This window comes from Camelus bactrianus, chromosome 31, assembly GCF_048773025.1.
Source record: "Camelus bactrianus isolate YW-2024 breed Bactrian camel chromosome 31, ASM4877302v1, whole genome shotgun sequence".
Classification (NCBI taxonomy): Eukaryota; Metazoa; Chordata; class Mammalia; order Artiodactyla; family Camelidae; genus Camelus; species Camelus bactrianus.
This window is the reverse complement of record NC_133569.1, coordinates 16,716,831-16,737,708: the sequence shown is the minus strand read 5'-3', so window position 1 is coordinate 16,737,708 and position 20,878 is coordinate 16,716,831. Positions and strand designations below refer to the sequence as shown.

Sequence of the window (20,878 nt, the reverse complement as noted above, 5' to 3'; positions counted from 1 at the left end):
TCTAAACAATCCTGTGAGGTAGATCATCGTTTTACAGATAAGAAACTGAGGCAAAGAACCAAGGTTTAATAGCTAGTGGATGGTAGAATTGAGATTCAATCCCAGGCAGTCCAATGCTAGCCTCTAGTCTTTGCTTTTAACCCCTCTGTTATTCTGTGCTGTAGAGACTGGCTTCTAAAATCATGCTAGTCAAATTAGTGTTCTTCCTCTTAAGTGAAGCCATATTTAAGACTGTTTATGCTAATAATTTTGACACTGATTGAAACATTTTTAGAAATATTCTTTTGGAATTATCTGGGTCACATCACTTAACTTCTCTGGACCTCTGTTTTCTTAATTTGTAAAATGAGGGGACAAACCTTCACCATTTGAAGGTGAATTAAATTTTTGGAATAACCAGAAGTCAGTTTGAACCAATTTTTATAAATGTTTAGAAAATAAAATCAGCAGTCAAGTGTAACTTGGGATGTGTGTATATATGAATGGGGCTGTTGATGGGAGGAGAACAAATGTTGTTGTTCTATTTTTGACTTGTTCTTTCTTCTGTCTATTCTTTGACATTTTGTTTTTAGGGTATATGTAAACATTATGTTTTATCATTACTTTATGATGGACTTCTAAAGTATTTAACCTTAAGTTTGATCTCAACTGTTGTTTTTGTTGCGTGACTTTTGGAAAGTTCTTTAATCCCTTAGAGCCTCAGTTTCTTCATCTATAAAATGGGGATCAATATTTATTCTTAATAGATATCTATCCCAATTTGGAACTATCTTCTTAGAACATTAATCTCCATAATAAAAACATTATTAAGGAGGATCAAAGGAGAGTATTTGTAAAATACCTGGTACGATGCGGGTACCCAACAAATATCAGTCCTCTTTGAGCCCTTCTACCCCAGCACTAAACACAGCAGCAATAACAACAATCCTCTTGTAATTTGAAAACTGAGAATATATGCACTTTCTCAATGTACTATCCAGTCTTTACATGTTAGAGGTTTTTTAAGTGAAATTGTTTCTCTAATTTTAACTTTACATATGATTGTCATAGTCATCTATTTACATAAATTGAAACAGTGATCTTTGCAACTTTTTAGTTGGCTTTTTTATTATTACTGCTTTTTCATCATCATAAATATCTATCTGCTTTTAACCCTTTCATAGCAGTTAAACAGTTTTGCTCTTGATAATAATTCATCCCCTTAAATTTTTTCTTAAGCCTTTAATATGTTAATTGTACATTTGTTTAAATTAACTTCTCATATGTTTTGTTCTAATTATGGCCATTTATGTTTATTCCAGCACTTGACAACTGCTTCTGTCATAAAATCAACTTGTAGCCTTAAAACGACTGCTCTTACAAGTTAAAAAATGTGTCTATGCCATGATGAGGCCTCCACTACTTCTATAAACCATGCAAGGAAATAATTTCTCTACTTTATAGTAATATCTTTGTAATACTTCAGTGTCCTTGAGAATCATAAATTTCTTTAGCTGAAAGGGGCTTTTTAGAAATGATAAAACTGTATACCTTCATTTTATAGATGAGGAAAATTAAGGAAAGGGTATAGTGAGTTGCCTAAAATCACATTTATTGATAGAATTGGAACTAAAATCCTGATTTCCTTATTATATATGAACCTCTTTCCATCATACCATTTTAGGGGACAGATTGACACAGATTTTTGTTATATTCTTTCTTCTGTCAACAATGTTACCTTATATTTGTCCTAAAGACATTATTTGGGGAGCAATTAATTTCAAGAATAATGTCTGTTTGTCCAAAAAGGGTTTTGTTTTGTTTTGTTTGGTCCATAGGGATGTTAGTCTGTATCTTAAACTTGATATTTTGTTGTCTAGGATAGTGAATGAGAGCCGACAGGTACTTCAGGAACCTGATTTTGCTCAGTCCCTCCTGAGGGATCCAAATACTCCTATTATAAGAAAATCAAGAGGAACTTCCACTCAAGGAACATCCACTCATGCTTCTTCAACGCAACTGGCTATGGTGGATGATCAGAGAAGCAAAGCAGGGAGTGTCCACAGCAAAGTGAGCAGCTACCACGGCAGCCTCCACAGGTCCCGTGATGGCAGGTGAGTTGTATTGGTAGCTTAGTTTATTTCATATACTGAGTTAGAGTCACATAGCTTCAGAAGGAATAGTAGCCAATTCTGAAAAAGAAGTTCATCATTATTAACCTTTTTTGGACTTTGCTAGGTAAAGTTGTCCCAGATTATGGCCAGACTTAACATTAGTCAGAGGGGTTTAGGGTTTAGACTTGATGGAGTAAGCAATATGGAGTCATTGAAGGGTATTATTGATCAGGAAGAAGGCAGGGTAAAAGTCATTATTTTAGTAAGATTAATTTAACAAGCTGTTATGGAATACCTACCGTGTCAGGCATTGTGCTAGGCTCTGGGAATACAAAAATGATTTAGGCATGATCTTTGTTCTTAATAAATGTAGTACAGCCACTATGGAAGACAGTATGGAAGTTTCTCAAAAAACAAAATTAGAACTACCATATTCTCACCAAAAGTGTAGGAAGGTTCCTTTATCTCCACACCCTCTCCAGCATTTGTCATTTGTAGACTTTTTGATGTTGGCCATAATGGCTGGTGTGAGGTGATATCTCATTGTAATTTTGATATGCATTTCTCTAACAATTAGTGATGTTGAACATCTTTTCATGTGCTTGTTGGCCATCTGTCTGTCGTCTTTGGAGAGATTTCTATTTCTTCTGCCCATTTTTTCATTGGGTTGCTTGTTTTTTTGATATTAAGTTGTTTGTGTATTTTGAAAATTAGTCCCTTGTCAGTCACATCATTTGCAAATATTTTCTCATTTGGTAGGTTGCTGTTTCGTTTTGTTGATTGTATCCTTAGCTGTGGAAAAGCTTTTAAGTTTAATTATATCCCATTTGTTTATTTTTGCTTTTATTTCCAATACTTCAGGACCTGGTTCAAAAATATACACAAATGAACTACTTATTATTTATAACTTAGATGATTGATTTCTTGAATATGTGTAAGCACATTTGTCCTTTATGATTAGATTACTGCATTCTGTTGATTTTTACTTTGGTTGGCTTTATTCCTTTGATAACTATGTTAAGTTTAAAAAGCTAATGCTCTAAACTGTTCTTAGAAACAGTGCACAGTACATGTATGTAAATTTTAAAATGGTTTCATCTTTCAATGAGTTGCTCTTCCTAGAATAAACTTTGTTTTAAAATAAATAAAGTTTAAAAAAAAAAGAAACTACAATATGATCCAGCAATCCCACTCCTGGGTATATATCTGAAAAAAAAAAAACAAAACCACTAATTCTAAAAGATACATGCACCCCAGTGTTTATAGCAGCATTATTTACAATTGCCAAGATAAAGAAGCAACCCAAGTGTCCATCAGTAGATGAATGGATTAAGAAGATGTGGTATATACAAAGAAATACTACTCAGCCATAAAAGAGAATGAAATTTTGCCAATTGCAGCAACATGGATGGACTTGGAGAGCATTATGCTAAATGAACTAAGTCAGAGAAAGACAAATACTGTATGATATCACTTATATGTGGAATCTAAAAAAATACAACAAATTAGTGAATATAACAAAAAAAAGAATCAGACTCACAGATACAGAGAACAAACTAGTGATTATCCAGTGAGGGGAGCATTAAAGGGGTGAGGGGAGTACAGACTATTGGATGTAAGTTAGGCTACAAGGATGTATTGTACAGCACAGGGAATAGAGCCAATGTTTTGTAATAACTGTAAATGGAGTGTAACCTCAAAATTATATAAAAATTTAAAATTAATTAAAAAAAAGAAAGATAATGTAGTCAGTATTTGTGTTGTAGTTAAAAGCATTGGGTCTGAAATGGTAAGCCTCAGTTTCCTCATCTGTAAAATGGAAATAGTAATACTACCTGCCTCTTTAGGAATGTTGTAAAAAATTAATGAAATAATATACCTAATTGTTTGGAACAGTGCTCATCTCAGTAAGTACCTGATATCAACTTCTATTATTATCATTATAAGTGAATAATTAAAGTAAAACGCAAGGATAGTGGTATGGTCCAGAGGTTGGCAAACTTCTTCTATAAAGAACCACATAATAAATAACTTGGCTTTCTGGGTCATATGGTCTCTGTTGCAATTATTCATCTCTGTTATTGTAGCACTAAAGCAGCCATAGACAATATGTAGTCAGAATGGAAATGGCTGTGTTCCAGTAAAACGATTTACAAAAATAGGAAGGGGCCATATTTGACCAGTGGACCATAGTTAGCCAACCCCTGTTTGTAGGTGTGTAGTAGCACGGAGGAAGGAGTGATTGATTCTGGTGGGGGGATGGTGGGAGAAAGCATCACAGAGAATGTTTGGGAGAAGGCTGTTAGGTTTGATGGTGGAGACACTAGAATTAGAAACTTTTTAGAAGCTTTGTAGTTATTCAGTTGAGAGATGATGCAGGCTTCTAGGAGAACTGTGGCAGTGGCAAGAGAGGAAGAGCTGATCTGAAAGATATTTAATAAGAAATGAAATGATAGGAGTTGGTAGTGGATTAAAAGCAATTGGAGAGAATGAATGTGCCAAAGATTTTTTTTTTTTAAGATTTCTAGTTTGGGAAAAAGAAAATGAAAGTTCTAACGCCTAAGATGGAAAGTGTTCTATGTTCACTTTAAAACATCTCTGTTTCTGTAACTGTCCTGTATCCTTCCAATCTCATTCCATCCTTTCTCTCAGACTTCTCTGTCCTCCCAGTGTAGGATATGACTCCCATACTTCCTCTATTTTTAGACCTTCTGGTTTTTCCTCTCAACTTGCTTTCCTTTGTCTTCTAACTTGGTCAGCTACTCTGTGTTTGAAAAAGCAGGAACCTTTCTTTGATTTTTTTCTCTTTTATGCATTTTTTTCTTCTCCATGCTAGATTTTTGAAATGCATATTTTGAATGTTTCCTTTCTACCGGTCCCATCCTTCATTCCTTGTATTTCTAGTCTTTTTCACATTCTTACCCACCTAAACTATACCTTCTAACATGACCAATAACCAGTTTTTTTAAACTACATTTTAAGATCCTTTCTCTTCCCTGCCTTTTCCTTCCAGTCAGCGCTCATATATGAACAGCATTCTTTTAAGGGACACAGAAATGGAAGACAGAACAGTAAACAGTCAGTTATAATATACAATATAATGGGTATGATAAAATCATTTACAAGGTGCTTTGGGATCCCAGAGAAGAAAGCCATCTGAGTCATCATGGAAAGTCAGAGAAAGCTTCACAAACAAGACAGCACTTCTACTTTGAATAGGGTTCAGAGGAGGCAGTTGGAAATGAAAGACATGGAAACAGCACATGCAGAGAAAAGGAGGACAAACAGGTAGTTAGGTACCAGGGCAACCGTAGGACATGAAACATGCTGAGAGGAGTTTGGGGTTTTTTTCTTTTTATTTATTTACAACAGTGAGAAACTATTAAAGGACTTTGAGTTTTGGGGTGACAAAATCAGATTTGTATTTTAGAAAGATCACTTTGACAACAGCATAGGAGAGGAGATTGTAAGTAAACCCAGTTGGGAAGTTTTTACAGTAATTTAGCAGTCTTAAGACACTCATAAGGAGGTTGGGAACCAGAGAATCTTTTAGAATAGGTTCTGTGAATACCACAGTCCATGAACTGACTCTCAGCATTTTTTGATATTTGGCATTTCTAGCCTCACCCTTTTCAATAAAGAATGAACAGTTATTTATAGTACATTTCTTATGCATCGTGGTATCCTGTGTGTAAAGAGATATACAGAAGAAAGGTGAAGTATAATTTCTGTTTTCTAGGAGCAATAACCTTCTAGGAAAGATAGGACATATACATAAGAACCAATTAAAAAACAATGCAGGCCAGCATAGAACTAAAACAGTAAGTATTAGAGATGATCAGTGTTCTAGAACTTTAGAAAAGGGAAAGATCAGATTGGCCCATGAAGATATCTCAGAGGAGATAAATAGGATGAATGAATGGTAATAAAAGATAAGTTTATATCGAGTAGACTTTCTGAAGGCAGTTAAACACAGGAGGATTTCAGCTTCTGTAATCTGAATGGAGTTGGAGTTTAGATAAGAAAATTTATAATCATTAGGTAGTTGGTAGTTAAAATTGTGAGACAGAATCCCTTGAATCTTAATTAAAAAAAAAAAAAAACAGACCAAGAACAAAACCTTGGTAAATACAGGAATGATAATAATACATTAAGAATAGCCTAGCATGTGATTCAGAGAAAGTGCTTATAGACATATGAAGGTGTCATGGAAACTACGGGATAGATAACAGCCTCCTGTAATGGCTTTTCCCACTTCTCTGCTTAATTAAAATCATACCTATCCTTTAAGGCCTGCTCAATTCTCATATCTATGGCAATTAATTAATTGCTTTTTCATCATTCTTTTCATATGACCTATTTTCAAAATAGTTTTCTTTCCTGAGCTAAGTGTGCAGGTTCTGGAGAATGAAAACTAGGTGACAGACATGTCTGAATTCCCCCACAGTATCTTGCCCAGTGCTAGTCATATATATATATATATATATATATATATATATATATATATATATATATATATATATATATTAGGAGACAGATCTATCAAACAACTTTAGAAATAATGTGGGCATGCCATCTCGTGGAGATTTCTTTCTGCATCAGTCAGTTTTTAAGTTTGTATGTTGACACTGTATTTTGGCCATGGTTTTCTCATCATCTCATGGTAGCTTGGCTATGAGATCATACATACATGCACATACCTGCTTCTCAGTACTCACTCTAGTCCAGACTCCTTGATGGATAATTACTGATCTCAGTGCTACATGAAATCAAATAGGCTTAGGTAAGTATACCTACACATGTGTGTACACTTCAGAGAAAAAGTAATTGGTAGTTAGATGAGAGGATGTAGGAGAGGAAGTAGATGAGTAGGTAGGTGGAAGTTTGAGAATGAGTGGTTAGGTTGGTAAGTAGGTAACATGACAAGAGAAAGCTAAGGGCTGAATAATGAGATACTAGTAAAACTACAGTGAATTCGATGACTTGTGTTAATGGTAGCAAACAGTATAGAGAATCAAAAAGAGTGAATCATCTTTTAGTTTCTTTCATTTTGACTTAGGAATACACCATATTATCTTTGTAGCAAATTAACCATTCTAACTGGTTTGCCCAAGCTTGTATTAAAATGTAATGTACATTTTCATATTGTGTATTAGAGTAGATGGTCACAGTGGTTTAAATGATTGTCAAAAGATAAATAAACTTGATAATTCCCATATATACAAGTGAAATTAAACACTCATTAAATTTATTTTTCTGCGTAGTGGATTCCTAATTATCCGTGGGCAGTGTTGTTCATATTCTAGAATTTTGTGGACAGCCATATATTTCACTTAGACAGTTAGACATAAGAACTCAATATAATAATTTTTTTCTGTGAAAAAAATGCATTCTTTGAGTCTTATTTGTTAAATTAAACTCAAAGATTTAGGTTTCATTTTAGAAAATACCCAATTCATATTTTTAATTAATTTGATATCATTCCTAGAACACTGCATCATATTTTACTTTTTTTCACTTGCCATATTTATTTGAAATAGATATTCATTAAGCCATTGAAAGGTGAAAGATCTCCAAATTAGCTGATAAATCATACTTAGTAAAATCTTTCAGTTTAGGGCAGTAATCATTATGCAAAATAATGAATTATTAACTAGAATAACAAGCTCATTCTGAAATACTTTCATTTGCAAACATTGTGATTATTTTACCAAAACATGCAAATCAAATTTAAAACTATTTATATTCTGAATGTGAAAAGTCTTTTAATAAATAAGAATTAAGTGCTATTTTATCCATTAACATGAGAAATTTTTAAAGTATTTTAAATGTAGCTTTTCATTCTTAAATTTCTTTTTCGCTTTATTTGAACTGGAAAAAAAAAAGGCATGCTTTCTTTTATAATTTTCAAAGGACATAATTTTTAAACTCTGATCTAATGAAAACATTACTTGACAAGCACTGCTATAAAACCAGATTACCTTGGTAGTGTATGAATCAGTCTTTAAAATCTTTAAATTTTATGAGTAATTCATATTGAGTTATGAAATTTGTTATAATTCTTATGAAAGAAATGACAAATTAATGCATTTTGACAGCCAGTAGGTTTTCAGCTGCTTGTGATTAGTTCTTTTGATGACTATTTAAAAAAAGAATGGCCTGCTACCTCCTCTTTATTTTTAGAAATATTACTTAAAATATAATGTATAATAAGGTTATAAATTATATTCAGTTAAGTTTTCTTTGATATTTGTTACTCTAAATTAAATGCTTTTTATAAATAGGTGTTATAGTGTGTATGTGTGTGAGTTCTTACCTCTAATAGGGGCTCAGTGAATCAGGATTGCAGCAAAAGAAAATGTAACAGCTCCCATTGCTGCTTTTCAAGATAAGAACAATGATGGAGAAGAAGATGGCCTGCAATAAGCAAAGTAGCCCAGTTGACATACTCAAAAGCTGCCTTTTGGGCTAAGGGTATGGAAAGAACTTGCTTTTGCAGGAATATGGGTTACAAAGTGTTAGGAGGTTGTTACTTGTATATTTAAGCTGATATATCTTCTATGAAATAGCTTCCTCACAGCCGCAAGCCCTCGTGAAAGTAATTAAGACCATTTACAGGTAGTTATTTCTGCTGTTAACTGGGTGCTCTGGAAAGAAGCTGTCCACACTTAGTCCTCATTGCTTGCCAGTTCACTCACTTTTTTTAAAGGTTATACTAATTTTTCCTCTAATTTCATACGCTCTCTTTTCCAATCCTAGTCTTTTAGTAAAATGGGAGTTTGCTGTACTACTGATTATAATCAATCTTCTAGACTCCCTGGGACAATGCCATATTTCTTCTGTTTTTATTCTTTCTCTTCCTGAACTCACTTCATAACCCAAAATTTATTTGAATGAGAAAAGTATCCATACTTAACATAGCTCCAGAACACCCACTCTGCTTAACTTCAGCTTCTGTCCTTTTGGAAGGCATCCCTTAATTCTGAGCCTAATTGGCCGTGTGAATAATTCTACAGTGTAAATCATCAAAAGTTGGTTGTTACGCTTTCACTTGTTAGTTTCCCAGTCGTTTCACTTAATGAGATATTTTCATGAAAATTTTTAGTATTTTCTAGTGTGTTTTGTTACCTACTTCAAAGTAAACTCTTCTGTATCAGGTATACTCCCTGCAGTTACAGAGGAATGGAGGAGAGACTACCTCATGGCAGCATGTCACGGCTAACAGACCACTCCAGGCACAGTAGTTCTCATCGGCTCAATGAACAGTCACGACACAGCAGCGTCCGAGATCTCAGTAACAACCCTATGACCCACATCACACATGGCACCAGTATGAATCGGGTTATTGAAGAAGATGGAACCAGTGCTTAAACTGTCCTGTCTAAGGTGGAAAACTTGTGCTGTTTAAAAAGCAGATTTTACCCTTTGCCTTTGCATGACTGATTGCTGTAACTCACCGTTATGATGCTTTCAGTCAGGTGCAGATTGTGTCCACTGAAAAAGTAAATTTTTGCTTTTTATATTGCATCAAACTTGGAACATCAAGGCATCCAAAATGTTAAGGATCATATCATCACATAAATAATTCTTATTTCTAGGCTATGAAGAAAAATTACTTGTCTGGTAAGCATTTTTACAAACCCACTTATTTTATATTTAGAAAAATTCTAAACGTGTGGTGACTGCTTTGTAGTGAACTTTCATATATCAACTCGTCATGAGATAACATTCTGGTAGTTCTGTTAATAAAATTTCAGAATTAAAGAAATTTTCTATGCAAGGTTTATTTCTCAGATGAATAGCAAGATTTGTAGTTTTCTTTCCACTAAGTGAAAAAGAACTGTGTTTTTAAACTGTAGGAGAATTTGATAAATCAGCAAGGTTATTTTAGCTAATAGAATATAAAATCAACAGAAGAATCTGATTAATCTATTGAAGGCTCTTTTGAAATTCTATCAAAATAATCCTTATCCAGAGAAATGCAGGAAGGGTCAGCAATGGAGTAAAAGTGGAGATGGGCATTTTTTTTCCCAGTAATTATCCTGTTTTTATTACTTTTGTAAATATCACTTTTACTGGCTGTGTTTTTGTAACTCACCCATATGCATGATGGAAACTACTTAATTTGTAGCCGTCTTTTCCCATGTAGTGGTATTGATTCATAGAGAGCTTCATGTTCAGATCTGTTCTGTGGAAGCATGTAATAAGATAAGTATCACATTATAAGGTTTTTTGTGGTAACCATAATTACAGTGGCAGAATGTTTCCTCTGTATTCATTGTTGTGTTTCTCTTCAGTGAGATGTGATCTTGCCAAAGCCACCAGATCTTGGTATCCAGGCCCTTCCTATCAGTGAGTCCTATTGTCCACCTTTGCATTGCCCGATACCCAATAGACTACAGCTTTTGTCCCACACCCTTATTTTCAGATTCTGGATCATTCTTGTTTACAGCTGAAATATATATAACCTGAGTCCAAAGTAGTGATTAATTTGGGTTATTTGAAAATCATTGTTGCTAAATGAAGCATGATTAGTCTTGCTGTGACGTATCTTTTACTCTTAAAAAAAGTCAACTCAAAAATGTTTGACATTTTGTCTTGTAATGTTTATATAATTTAACAATAAAAACTGCAAATTTTATTAGGCATGAAATTGATCAGAAAGGAAGGAAAAATTCTGGAAAATGCTGGATGTGTTGTTATATAGAAAAGCATATTTAAACTAGTTGTCCTCAACTCTGACTACAGATAAGAATCACTTGGGGAACCTCTGGTGCCCAACACCTTCCTCTTGTTTAGATGAGAATTGGTACTTATTTAAAAAAAAAAGTTTTCCAGATTATTCTATTTTGCAGCCAGGCTGCAGGCTTTTTTAAACTAACTTGCCCTGATGATGATCTGATGGCATCATATTATATCATGTGAAAATCAGTGTTATGCTTTTATATCATTACCTGATACACAGTTGGAATTCTGGACCCCACTCCTAAAGATTCTTCTCGAAAGTAAGTCAAAGGTGATGGTAGGACTTAAAAATCTGTAGTTATAAAAATACCACAGCTGATTCTTATGCAAGTATCTAAGAATCACAATTTTAAAAATATTCTAGGCTCCAGAGAGGCTGGCTTTGCCAAATGCTAGTTTTTGACCTTTAACAAGTCAACCTCTCTGAGCCTCAGTTCCCTTGTTTGTAAATGAAGATAGAAGATAAATACCTACCTCACAAAGTTGTCAAATAGGGATCAAATGGAAAATCATTTGAAAGCTCTTTGAAAACTGTAAAGTGTTATGAAATATAAGGGATTAAGATTTTTGACGATTTAAGAGATTTGTTTGAGGGCTACCATGGTACATTCCTTGACATGTGTTTAATTCATGTGTACTTTTTTCTCTCCTTCTTTAAAACAAAAAGTACCAAGAAATTAGGTATTGAAAAAGAAGCTTTCATCAGACACAAGAGTCAGTTTTCTGATAATAATAATTTGTTTGCGTATCATGTTTTTTCTTTCAAGGGACATATTTCTTAATATTTATTATTAATTCTTCATGAGATATATTTGACCATTTGGCTGAAATGTCTTACTTTTCCTCTATCTTCATTGTCTTTCCCCTTTGAACTGGAGTTAGAACTCAAGACAAGGAGTCTGAATTCTCTCATATCTGACAGTTAGTAAACTTTTTTCTCTGAAGGCCAAACTTTAACAACTCATTTATAATAAGTCGGTAATTCATGAGGCTTTTGTCGGAGAATTCACCCTGAGAACAGCATAAGAGACCAAAACAAACATTCAGACACAAAAATAAGAAGTTAGTATAGAAGGTACCAGTTTGAGCTCAAAGATGTTGTCATCCGTCACCATCTGTATTACATTATCAATTGCCAAAATGTTAATTGGTTTTCTTGTACAAGTGGGCTGTATAACTGTATAGACAGTCAAGTGAACATCGTTATGAAAATCTTTGTGCTTCCTGATTTTTATATATTCATTTGTATCTTCCCTATTAAACTGTTGGTATATTTGTAAATGCTATTTGGCCTTTCAGTTACTTTCAGTACCTTAGTTTTGCTCCACAAAATTTACTTAATATTAGTATTGTTAATCCATTGTTTTAAATAACAGTTTAGAAGTAAATAAGTATTTAGTTTTGGCCACGTTATTTATCAAACTAAGTACTCCGAATTAAGATTTTTTTTCATTAAAGAGACAGTTGAAGAACTATGGCAAAACAACAATTTCAAGTCTCAACCAACTTAAACCAACTTGAGCAAGTCTGCTGAACAGCTTTCTTACCATATGTTTAACTTTAATTTGTGTTGTGATTGGCATATGATAATGTTTAGTATTTTATTTGTTCAGTTGTCAACTGAGAAAATAGTAGTTCTCTCCAAAATGTTAATATAAAACCAAAAGTTTTTTGAGAAGTACTCTGATTTCAGCAATACTGTACTGAATTTTTTCAGTAATTAAAGCAAAAGATTCAAGACAATATTAAGCTCGAGACAATAATTAGATTCAAAGAACATTTGATTAATAACAACAGCTAGCAGAGGACATAGTAGGTTTTCAGTAAATACCTAAATGAGTCAATGACTCATGTCATGCAACTCACTTTTACTCTAGTAGTGAGAGTCTCACTTCAAAGAAGTTTGGAGAATCTAAATTTAAACTAAGTGAAATGAAGTCTCTGCTTTACCAGAATAATATGTAGCAAGTAACAATAAGTGAATTGCACCAAGTAAAGCTAATTTCTCCTATAGTAACAGTCCATATTACTATTTTAATTAAAGAAATATATATACAAACTTCGTTATATTAATTTTAAAAGGTGAACAGCAATTCTTAGAAGTATTTAGGTTCTTGGTGGTTTTATGTGAAGCTAGATCTTTGTGTACTAGTTGGGTGAATAAATATTCAAGAAAACCATTATTAATGATGATTTTCTTTTTCTAAAGCTGTTTCTTAGAGCAGACTTACAAAAATTCTAAGAATTTCTTCAAATTAGAAAATTTACTACATTTTAACCTACCTCATTAGTTTCTTTGTGATAATAATAGCTGGAAATAACTGAAGTTATAACTATATTGGTTTAGGCTATATACCCATGAAATAAAAGGAACTACTTAAAAATCTTTGATAAAATAGTGGATCATTGGCTAGAGCTTAGAAAACATTAATATACCAAAATTTCATTATGATTATATTTATATTGCTTTTGACATGCCAAAGGTGTATTTATATTTCATCATACTTGGATGACTAACATAGTCTAGTGTAATGAAAATTCTACTGAGCTTGGAATTCAAAAGACCCATAATTATGATGTAAACTGGATAGGTCATTTAATTTCTCTTAGTCTCAACTTCTTTGATGTAAAATAAGGTACTTTTAGGTCCTGAAACCTACCTCACTGACATCATGAGGATCAAATTAGATAACAGGCATTATAGTGCTCTTTAACCTGTAAATTGCCCTACTGATAGTGTTCTTGTTAGAATTTGGGGTTACAGAAAACAAGGATAATAGTCTTCAGTTGTATTTAGCAATAACAACAGAATAGACAATTAGATCAGTGTTCATTTGGTACAGTCTTTAAATCAATTCAATTAACCCTTTAAAATGAGGTTCTCTTTCAAGAGTAGCTATGCCCTTAGATTGTATGGTCTCTTTAGTGTATGTTACAGCAGAGTATGCTCTCAGATTTTATATGGCTGAATTTACAGGTCACTTTCAACAGAACTTTAGGGATCTCCATCATATTTTCCCTTTGATAATGAATGATATAAATATATGAGCTTGGTTTCACTGAAATTTATAAGAAAAATATGAAGAGGAGGATAGGCCCTGTTTTTTTTCCTTTGAGGATTTTCATGTGCCTAATTCTTTGCAATTAAGAACAAGTTTTTAAAAGGTGATTATTTTAAAAGGTGACTATTGTAACTTGTTGGTTTTTCATTATGGCAAAACTTTAAATTTTAAGTCATAACATTATCTTAATTGTATGCATATTTGTATATGTAATTTTTTTAAACTGTGTAAAGTAAGGATTTCTCCATTCTTTTCCATACATAAATACACAAAAGAGCATTTTTATAGAACCTAGATTTACAAAGGAACTCATGATTCTTTTAAATTTCTTTTATGCCTTTTCACAACTGATTAAAATAAGAAAGTGTACGTTTATTTCAGTTATGTTTCCTAGTAGCTGTGTAATTTTTTACATTACTTTTGTATCATTTTTATTTTATATGAAAAAGTTATATTGACATCTCTCTATATTTTAATTCTCTTCCCTTCTTTTTTGTTCTAATTATATGAGTTTTGTGCAAGGAATAGGAAGACTAAGCAGCCTTTACCTTCCATCTGACTGTGATTAGTCTCCTGGGTTTTTTTCTAATGTAAATCCTACACTTCTTTAATAGTCAAATTGATACAGGATTATAATTTTCTCTCAGGATCCAACGTCTTCTGGAAAAGAAAATATTAAGGTCTACCCAGAACCAGCCATCTTTGTAGACATTCCTATTTGGTTAATTTATAAAGATTTCATATAATAAATTAATAAGGATGTCTCTTACTCCATGGTCTCTAATTAGAAAGTAAAATTTTGTTGCCATAAAGATAAAAGAAAGTAAAGCTTCACTCATATTTTAGCCAAATCCTATACCAGTGCAACATTACTTCCTATAAAGAGAGAATAGTTCAGTCTGTTTAAATGCATTGAAGGATGATTTCCTTCAGAGTTTTTTTTTTTTTCAGTAATCACTTTTCTCAGGAAATCTATTATGTCCTTTCTTGGACATTTTCATTTTCATTTCATTGTTCATTTTTTTCTCATTTTATTGGCCATTGTCACCAGTTTTCCCTAATCAAGAGAAATAAGCTTTTACCTTATAGTAATTCAGATTTTGAAGATTCAGTGTTCATTATTTCGATAATTATCATTCACTAGTAACAGTATTTGTAAAAGTGATATTTTCAAGTTTGTTATTTTATCATATTTCCCAAAGTAGGGTGAACTACATTATTATAATTATTATTATTATTATAGACTTGGGGGTTTTGTCATCAAGTCAGCTTGTTTGTATTGCTAACTTGCAAGTATTTCTTTAATTCTGTTGACATACATATTGACGTAAAAGAAAAAGTTTTAGAGTTTAAATGATTTCTGTTTTCTAAGTTGGCAGTTTTTTTACTGCTTAGTTAATGTACTATGTTAATTTCTAAATACCACAGAACTTTGTATCAGAAGACCTGATTTCTCATCTTGCCTCTCTTTTCAATGAGCTGTGTAACTCTGGAATTTTATTTCTTGGGGCCTCAGTTTTCTTATCTGTAAGTGAAAGAAACAAGATTAGGTTAGGTAGTGTCTCAAATTTCACTTGTCTCTGATTTGGTTATCCCTTGACTATTTTATAATCATTATTCTAGGTTTACTTTTGTTCTTGTTGTTCTTCCCATGAACTATATTTACTAGATCAGCCTGTACTGTTAGTGCAACTTATACTTAAATTGATAGGATTCAGACATGTTGCTAGTTTTGTTTTCCATTCGTGATTTTAAGTACTTTTAAAGGAGTAAAATTATATTACAGATAATAAAACCAAGGTTACAAATAATTGACATGACTTTTTTTCTCCGAAGGGAAAAGTCTCCTAAAGAACCAATATAAGCACCGTAAAACTGATATACAGGGAAAAATGGCATGTAAAATTTTGTGATCTATGGTCTCTTAAATATGAATTTAGCCATTTAGCTATGTAGAAAAATTATTCAAGTTAAAATTAGCAAAGAAGCAGTGATAGCACTGGCCCATATAGCTATTAGGTTTTACCAACATTAAAATAATTATAAAATGTAAAAGGAATTTAAGAGGAGTGGATTGAAATTTTTCTGATCAGGAATTATTCTTATTCTTAGGCTGTATATAGTTGCCAGATTGCCAGATTGCCATGGGCAAGTGAGTGTCCTGCTTTAAAGTATTGTTAGAGATAAATGTGATTTGTTATTTTTAATTTTTTTTTTCTGGCTCTGCAGAAGATGTTTCTGTAAAGCCTCCCTCTGTGATAAAATGTAGAGATTCCATTAGTTCCCTCTCTCAGCAGAGTTATCTTGTAGATTTAATTGTGTCCTCTGAGAATCAGGCCAAGAAGCTTCCTGTTACTTTTAAAGATCATTGTCTTTGTTCTTCTTGTCTGCATTAGCTCATATCAATCTCTTGAACACTTTGGTCTATATATTTACAATCTAGGTATTGGGTCTGGTGTCTGATGGGTAGGGAAGACTAAAGGAAAGCTGATACAGGAAGCCATACTGGTTTCTGGTGTGATTTCTTCAGCTCTACTTGATTCCTTGTCTTTGGTCAGTTCACTGGATCAGGCAACTTTCCTGACTTCCAGAAATTAAATTAGATGCCCAGCTTCTCTCACTCAGACATGCCTGTATTACAGTGTTATTTTGATTGCCTGTTAAAAAAAACAACAGCAACAACTTTATTTTCAGTTCTTTGGCTTTGCATGTTTTGTTATTACATTTGTTAAACTTGAGCCTGAGGTCAAAACATTTCATGGAGTGTTTTCTGCGTTTTGATAAGAGAATATTCTACAGGATAAAACAGATCATCCTAGGGTGATTTAATTTATATTTATCCATCCACCATTTTTCTGTTTCTCTAACTGCTGCTCCTCTCCCCAGTTTTAAAAAGGAAGTTTATAAATGTCTTCCATCTCTCCCTTAGCCTTGCCTCAGATAATTTTTCTTTGAACCATTCTTGTCAGCAGAAACATTTAGTATGAAATAATTCTATAGTTCTGAGATAAAATCAACACAGTAGTCCTTTATGTTGAGCTGAGGTGATTAAGTACTTGAAAACATTGTGCTTTTTTTTTTTTATATGTGAACTTAAAATTATTATTTTTTTTTTAATCATGAAAAGGACTGTCTGATGTGAAAATGTTAGTCTGGGAGTTCTCATCAGGTGCTATTTCTACCTTCCTGTGAATTGGCACAGCAAATCTCAATTCTTTATCATTCATCTTTTTAAGACATTTTAACTTGTGTAGAATTATCCCATTTCACAGATATTTAACACAAACTTCAAACAACTTTTCTGCTTTTATTTTCAACTGACAAATTATATTTTTGAGAGTTTTTTTTTTTTTTTTCATTGAAGTTTAAACATACTGTATATGTGAAGGAGTGACAGCAGTTTAAACATTTACTTTGGCATGATAATGACAGCAACACCGATGTCCCTTTGCACAGTCCCGAAAAGAAAAGTCCATGTAACACACAAAAGCTATTAAATTGTCTTATTTTTGTTATTTAAAAGAGCTATGGAAGCTGTTTCTCCCAATTTAAAAATTTTGTATTAAGAAAATTCCAGCTTTGCTGTACTTTATCTGATAGTGAATTGGGAGGATGATTTATACAAGTATGTATGTCTTCAGTTTATTATAGTTAATAGTTATTTCACTTTCTGTAATATGTGATACCCAAAGCTCACACTTATTTAATGTGAATTTTATTTTGAGCCTTTTTTTGTTTCACTTTATTTTCTTAATGTTGTACAGTGTTGCATATGTTAGGTTTTCATGGTCATCTTGGCAGAAAACTGTTCTGTAGATGAACTATTCTTTCTGAGAATCGGGCCAAGGAGATTCATATTACGTGGTCATAGTTGGGTAATATTATTTTGAGCTGTGTGAGGTTGTTGGATTTGTTGATCGGATGCTAGCAATTTCACTGTGTATATTCAAGAAACAGCCAAACAAAAGATTTTTTAGAACAGATATATTGACTTCCCATTTCGACTCTTTTTATCAGCCTATCAGAGGCTTTATGAAGGAGACTAAAACTACAGATAACCATAAGTATCAAGAAAATTCTGCTTTGTTTTGTTGTTAAACTGCCCGGTTTTCAAAGATACTTAAAATGACTTCAATAATTGACTTCAGTAATTGAAGTAATTGAAAAGATATATCTTTTGGGAATACATAAGCCTTTCATGAAGTCTGTGTGTAGTTTTTAAGCTTTCATAACCTGTGATATGGTCATATATCAAAGGATTAGCCTGTAAATATCATTTAGAGGCAAAATAACTGCCCCCCCCCCCAGTATATAATATGGACTCAAATTTTGCCAGCTATAGAATTTTATCTTCTTGGTAGGCATTCTAAAATAATGAATACTAGTATGTAATGAACAAACTTGCCTTAGAATGCCATTGAAAGATTTTCATTATACCTACATTTCAAGTTATAAGAATTAAAGTATATGAGTATAAAAAAGCATATAAAAATATGAAGCTCCTTCACAGGAAATCCCCAATTTTAAATAAAGCTATGATCTAGAAAGTTGTAAAAGATTGGATTGACAAACTCAGACTGTATCTCCTCATATAAATAATATCATTGTGCATAATAAGGGTAACAGGTTAGCCAACAAGAGCTGACATAGTGCACTCCAGTATTAACCTAGGTGTCTTGGTTTAGAATAAAGTGTTAGTGACTATAGCCCTTTTACCTCTCTGAAAATCTGCATTAGGAACAAACACATTGCTGTTAGCACAGATTACTATCAGTTAGTAGAATATTAAGCTTTAAAGCAAAAGTGGAAATAATTTAATTAGTGTTGGTGGAACTGTTTTGAGACAAGAGTCAACATTTAAGTGACCTAACTTGGGAATCTGCTCCTCTTTCCCTGAACCAATGTGATGTCTGACAGTGCTGTATATTGTCAGTGACGTTGAGGAAGGGAGCTAGTCATTCCTTTTTATGGGTCATGTGAAGTCAGGGCTTTGCTGGTCCCATGTTTTTCAGTTCGAGGGCTGGGTCTGAAACATGCTAGATACCCATCACCCACGCTGCTCTTCTAAGACTGACTGTGTTTCAGGCTCAGTCTGCCCTACCTTCAGCTAAGCCTGTCTTCTAGCTCTACTCCTTGATACTAAATTTAGAGATAAGCACCTTCCATTCTTGTTTTAAAAAAGCCTTTCCTCATTTTACCATTATCAACAGTGGCCACCACCTTCTCCTTTATTCAAGAGAGATAAAAGTAGAAAACATACTCCTTTTTCATTATTTTTAAACAGCCAGCACTTAGCAATTTAGTTTTCGAATCCTCTCTGGAGTAAACTGATGAGGTGATTCCAAAATTGATCTTAAAATTTTAATCTTGCTTTATCATATAAACATCTAGTTAGAAATTGTTTATGCTAAGAAAGACTTCTATTTCGTGGCATTAGTTCTTCATGTTTCTTTTCCTATGTACTTAAAATTGTTCATTCATTTCCCGATGAGTGGAAAAGTTACTGTTGTTGAGATATGTGTAGGGCAGGTACACTTGATTAGAGCATGGACTGTACTTTCACATTAGCTGGATGTGCTTTGCACTCTGCTCTTGTAGATCTATTTTGTTTACAGTAGACTGATGTCAGTTTTTGTAAATGTTTTTACTTAGCACTTTAACTGTGAGTGTACAAACTGATTTTAAATGTAGTGGTTGTATATTTTGGTTATAAATTGGAAATTTGTAATAAAGTTAAATGATTCGTTCTCTATTTTGTCATTAGTGCCTGATCGAATATGATTTTCTACATCATCTCCTAGACTCTTCATTTAACCTATTACACTGCTGTTTTTAAATGAGGTTTACTTTACATTCTTCTAATTACTGATTTTTTCATTCATATTAACACGGGATGCACACTTATCTGGAAGATAGAAATATGTAAACACACCATTCTGTATCATTAATCTCTTTCACACTTACTTTGTCAATACAGATAAGTCCCATCTCTGTTCACTGTTATATCCTCAGTACATACCACCACCAGGCACATAAGAGGCACTCAACAAATATCTGTAATTGGAAAAAGTGAATATGGTAAAGTATCTGTATCAGTTTCCCAATACGAAATCCTATCCACGTAAACAAATCAGTTGATTTTTTTTTTTCACACACAGGAGGGCAGATCAGGATTTAAACTACTGTTAGAGGTTTTGTTTTTTTTTTTTTTTGCCTGGGCCATACAGTCTTTAGTAGGAAGAGACCTTAGAAATCATAAGGTCTAACTTCCAACCCAGTACATAAACCCTTCAAAACCATTTTTTATAAGCCTCTGCTTGAATGATTTCAGTAACAGGAAGCTTACTACTCTATAAGGTTTTCCATTCTATTTTGAAACAGCTCTACTTATTATAAAAGAATTTATATATATTGAATCGAAAATGTATTTCTTTGTTACCTTCACACACTGGTGCTTGTCTACAGATAAATAATAATTCTTTCACAGGACTATTTTCTAGATATTTGAAAAAAGGTATGCTGTTTCCTCCAGATCTTCTATAGCACACGTGTCCTTCTGTCCAGTTCTCCCACTCATGTTCTGTTCTTCAATTCCCCTGTGACTTCTATCAGACCCTAGGTGTTCCCCTCCAGAAGATTACATTTGTGAGTATTCCTCTTAAATTTTTCACGGAACTGAACACATATCTTCAAGTCCTATAAATTGAGTGGAGAGTCCAGAGTATGGTACATTCTGTACACTAAAGTTTAACACAGAAGAATGGGGCACTTTTTAAATAACCATCTCCCTTCTATATTTAAAAGGACATGAAGACAAATATATATCTGTGTGTGTGTTTATCCATTGTTCAAACTCTAATTTTGCTAACTGAAGTCAAATATTTCTCTGAAGCACTGATTACTATGTGCCAGGCAGTGAACTAAATAAAGTTCATGATCTCCTGACCACTTATTTCTAAGGTAAACCAAATATTTGAG

General features: G+C 33.0%; 1 protein-coding gene across 1 annotated transcript in view; it reads left to right on the top strand.

Annotated features, from left to right (window-relative positions):
• FZD3 (frizzled class receptor 3) overlaps positions 1-19,648 on the top strand; it is a 59,361-nt gene extending 39,713 nt beyond the window's left edge. The window contains exons 6-7 of the mRNA XM_074355517.1: positions 1,860-2,093; positions 9,251-19,648. Of these exons, the coding sequence (XP_074211618.1) occupies positions 1,860-2,093; positions 9,251-9,464 (448 nt within the window). The 3' untranslated portion in view covers positions 9,465-19,648. The remainder of the gene's footprint in view (positions 1-1,859; positions 2,094-9,250) is intronic.
• The last annotated feature ends 1,230 nt before the right edge of the window (positions 19,649-20,878 follow it).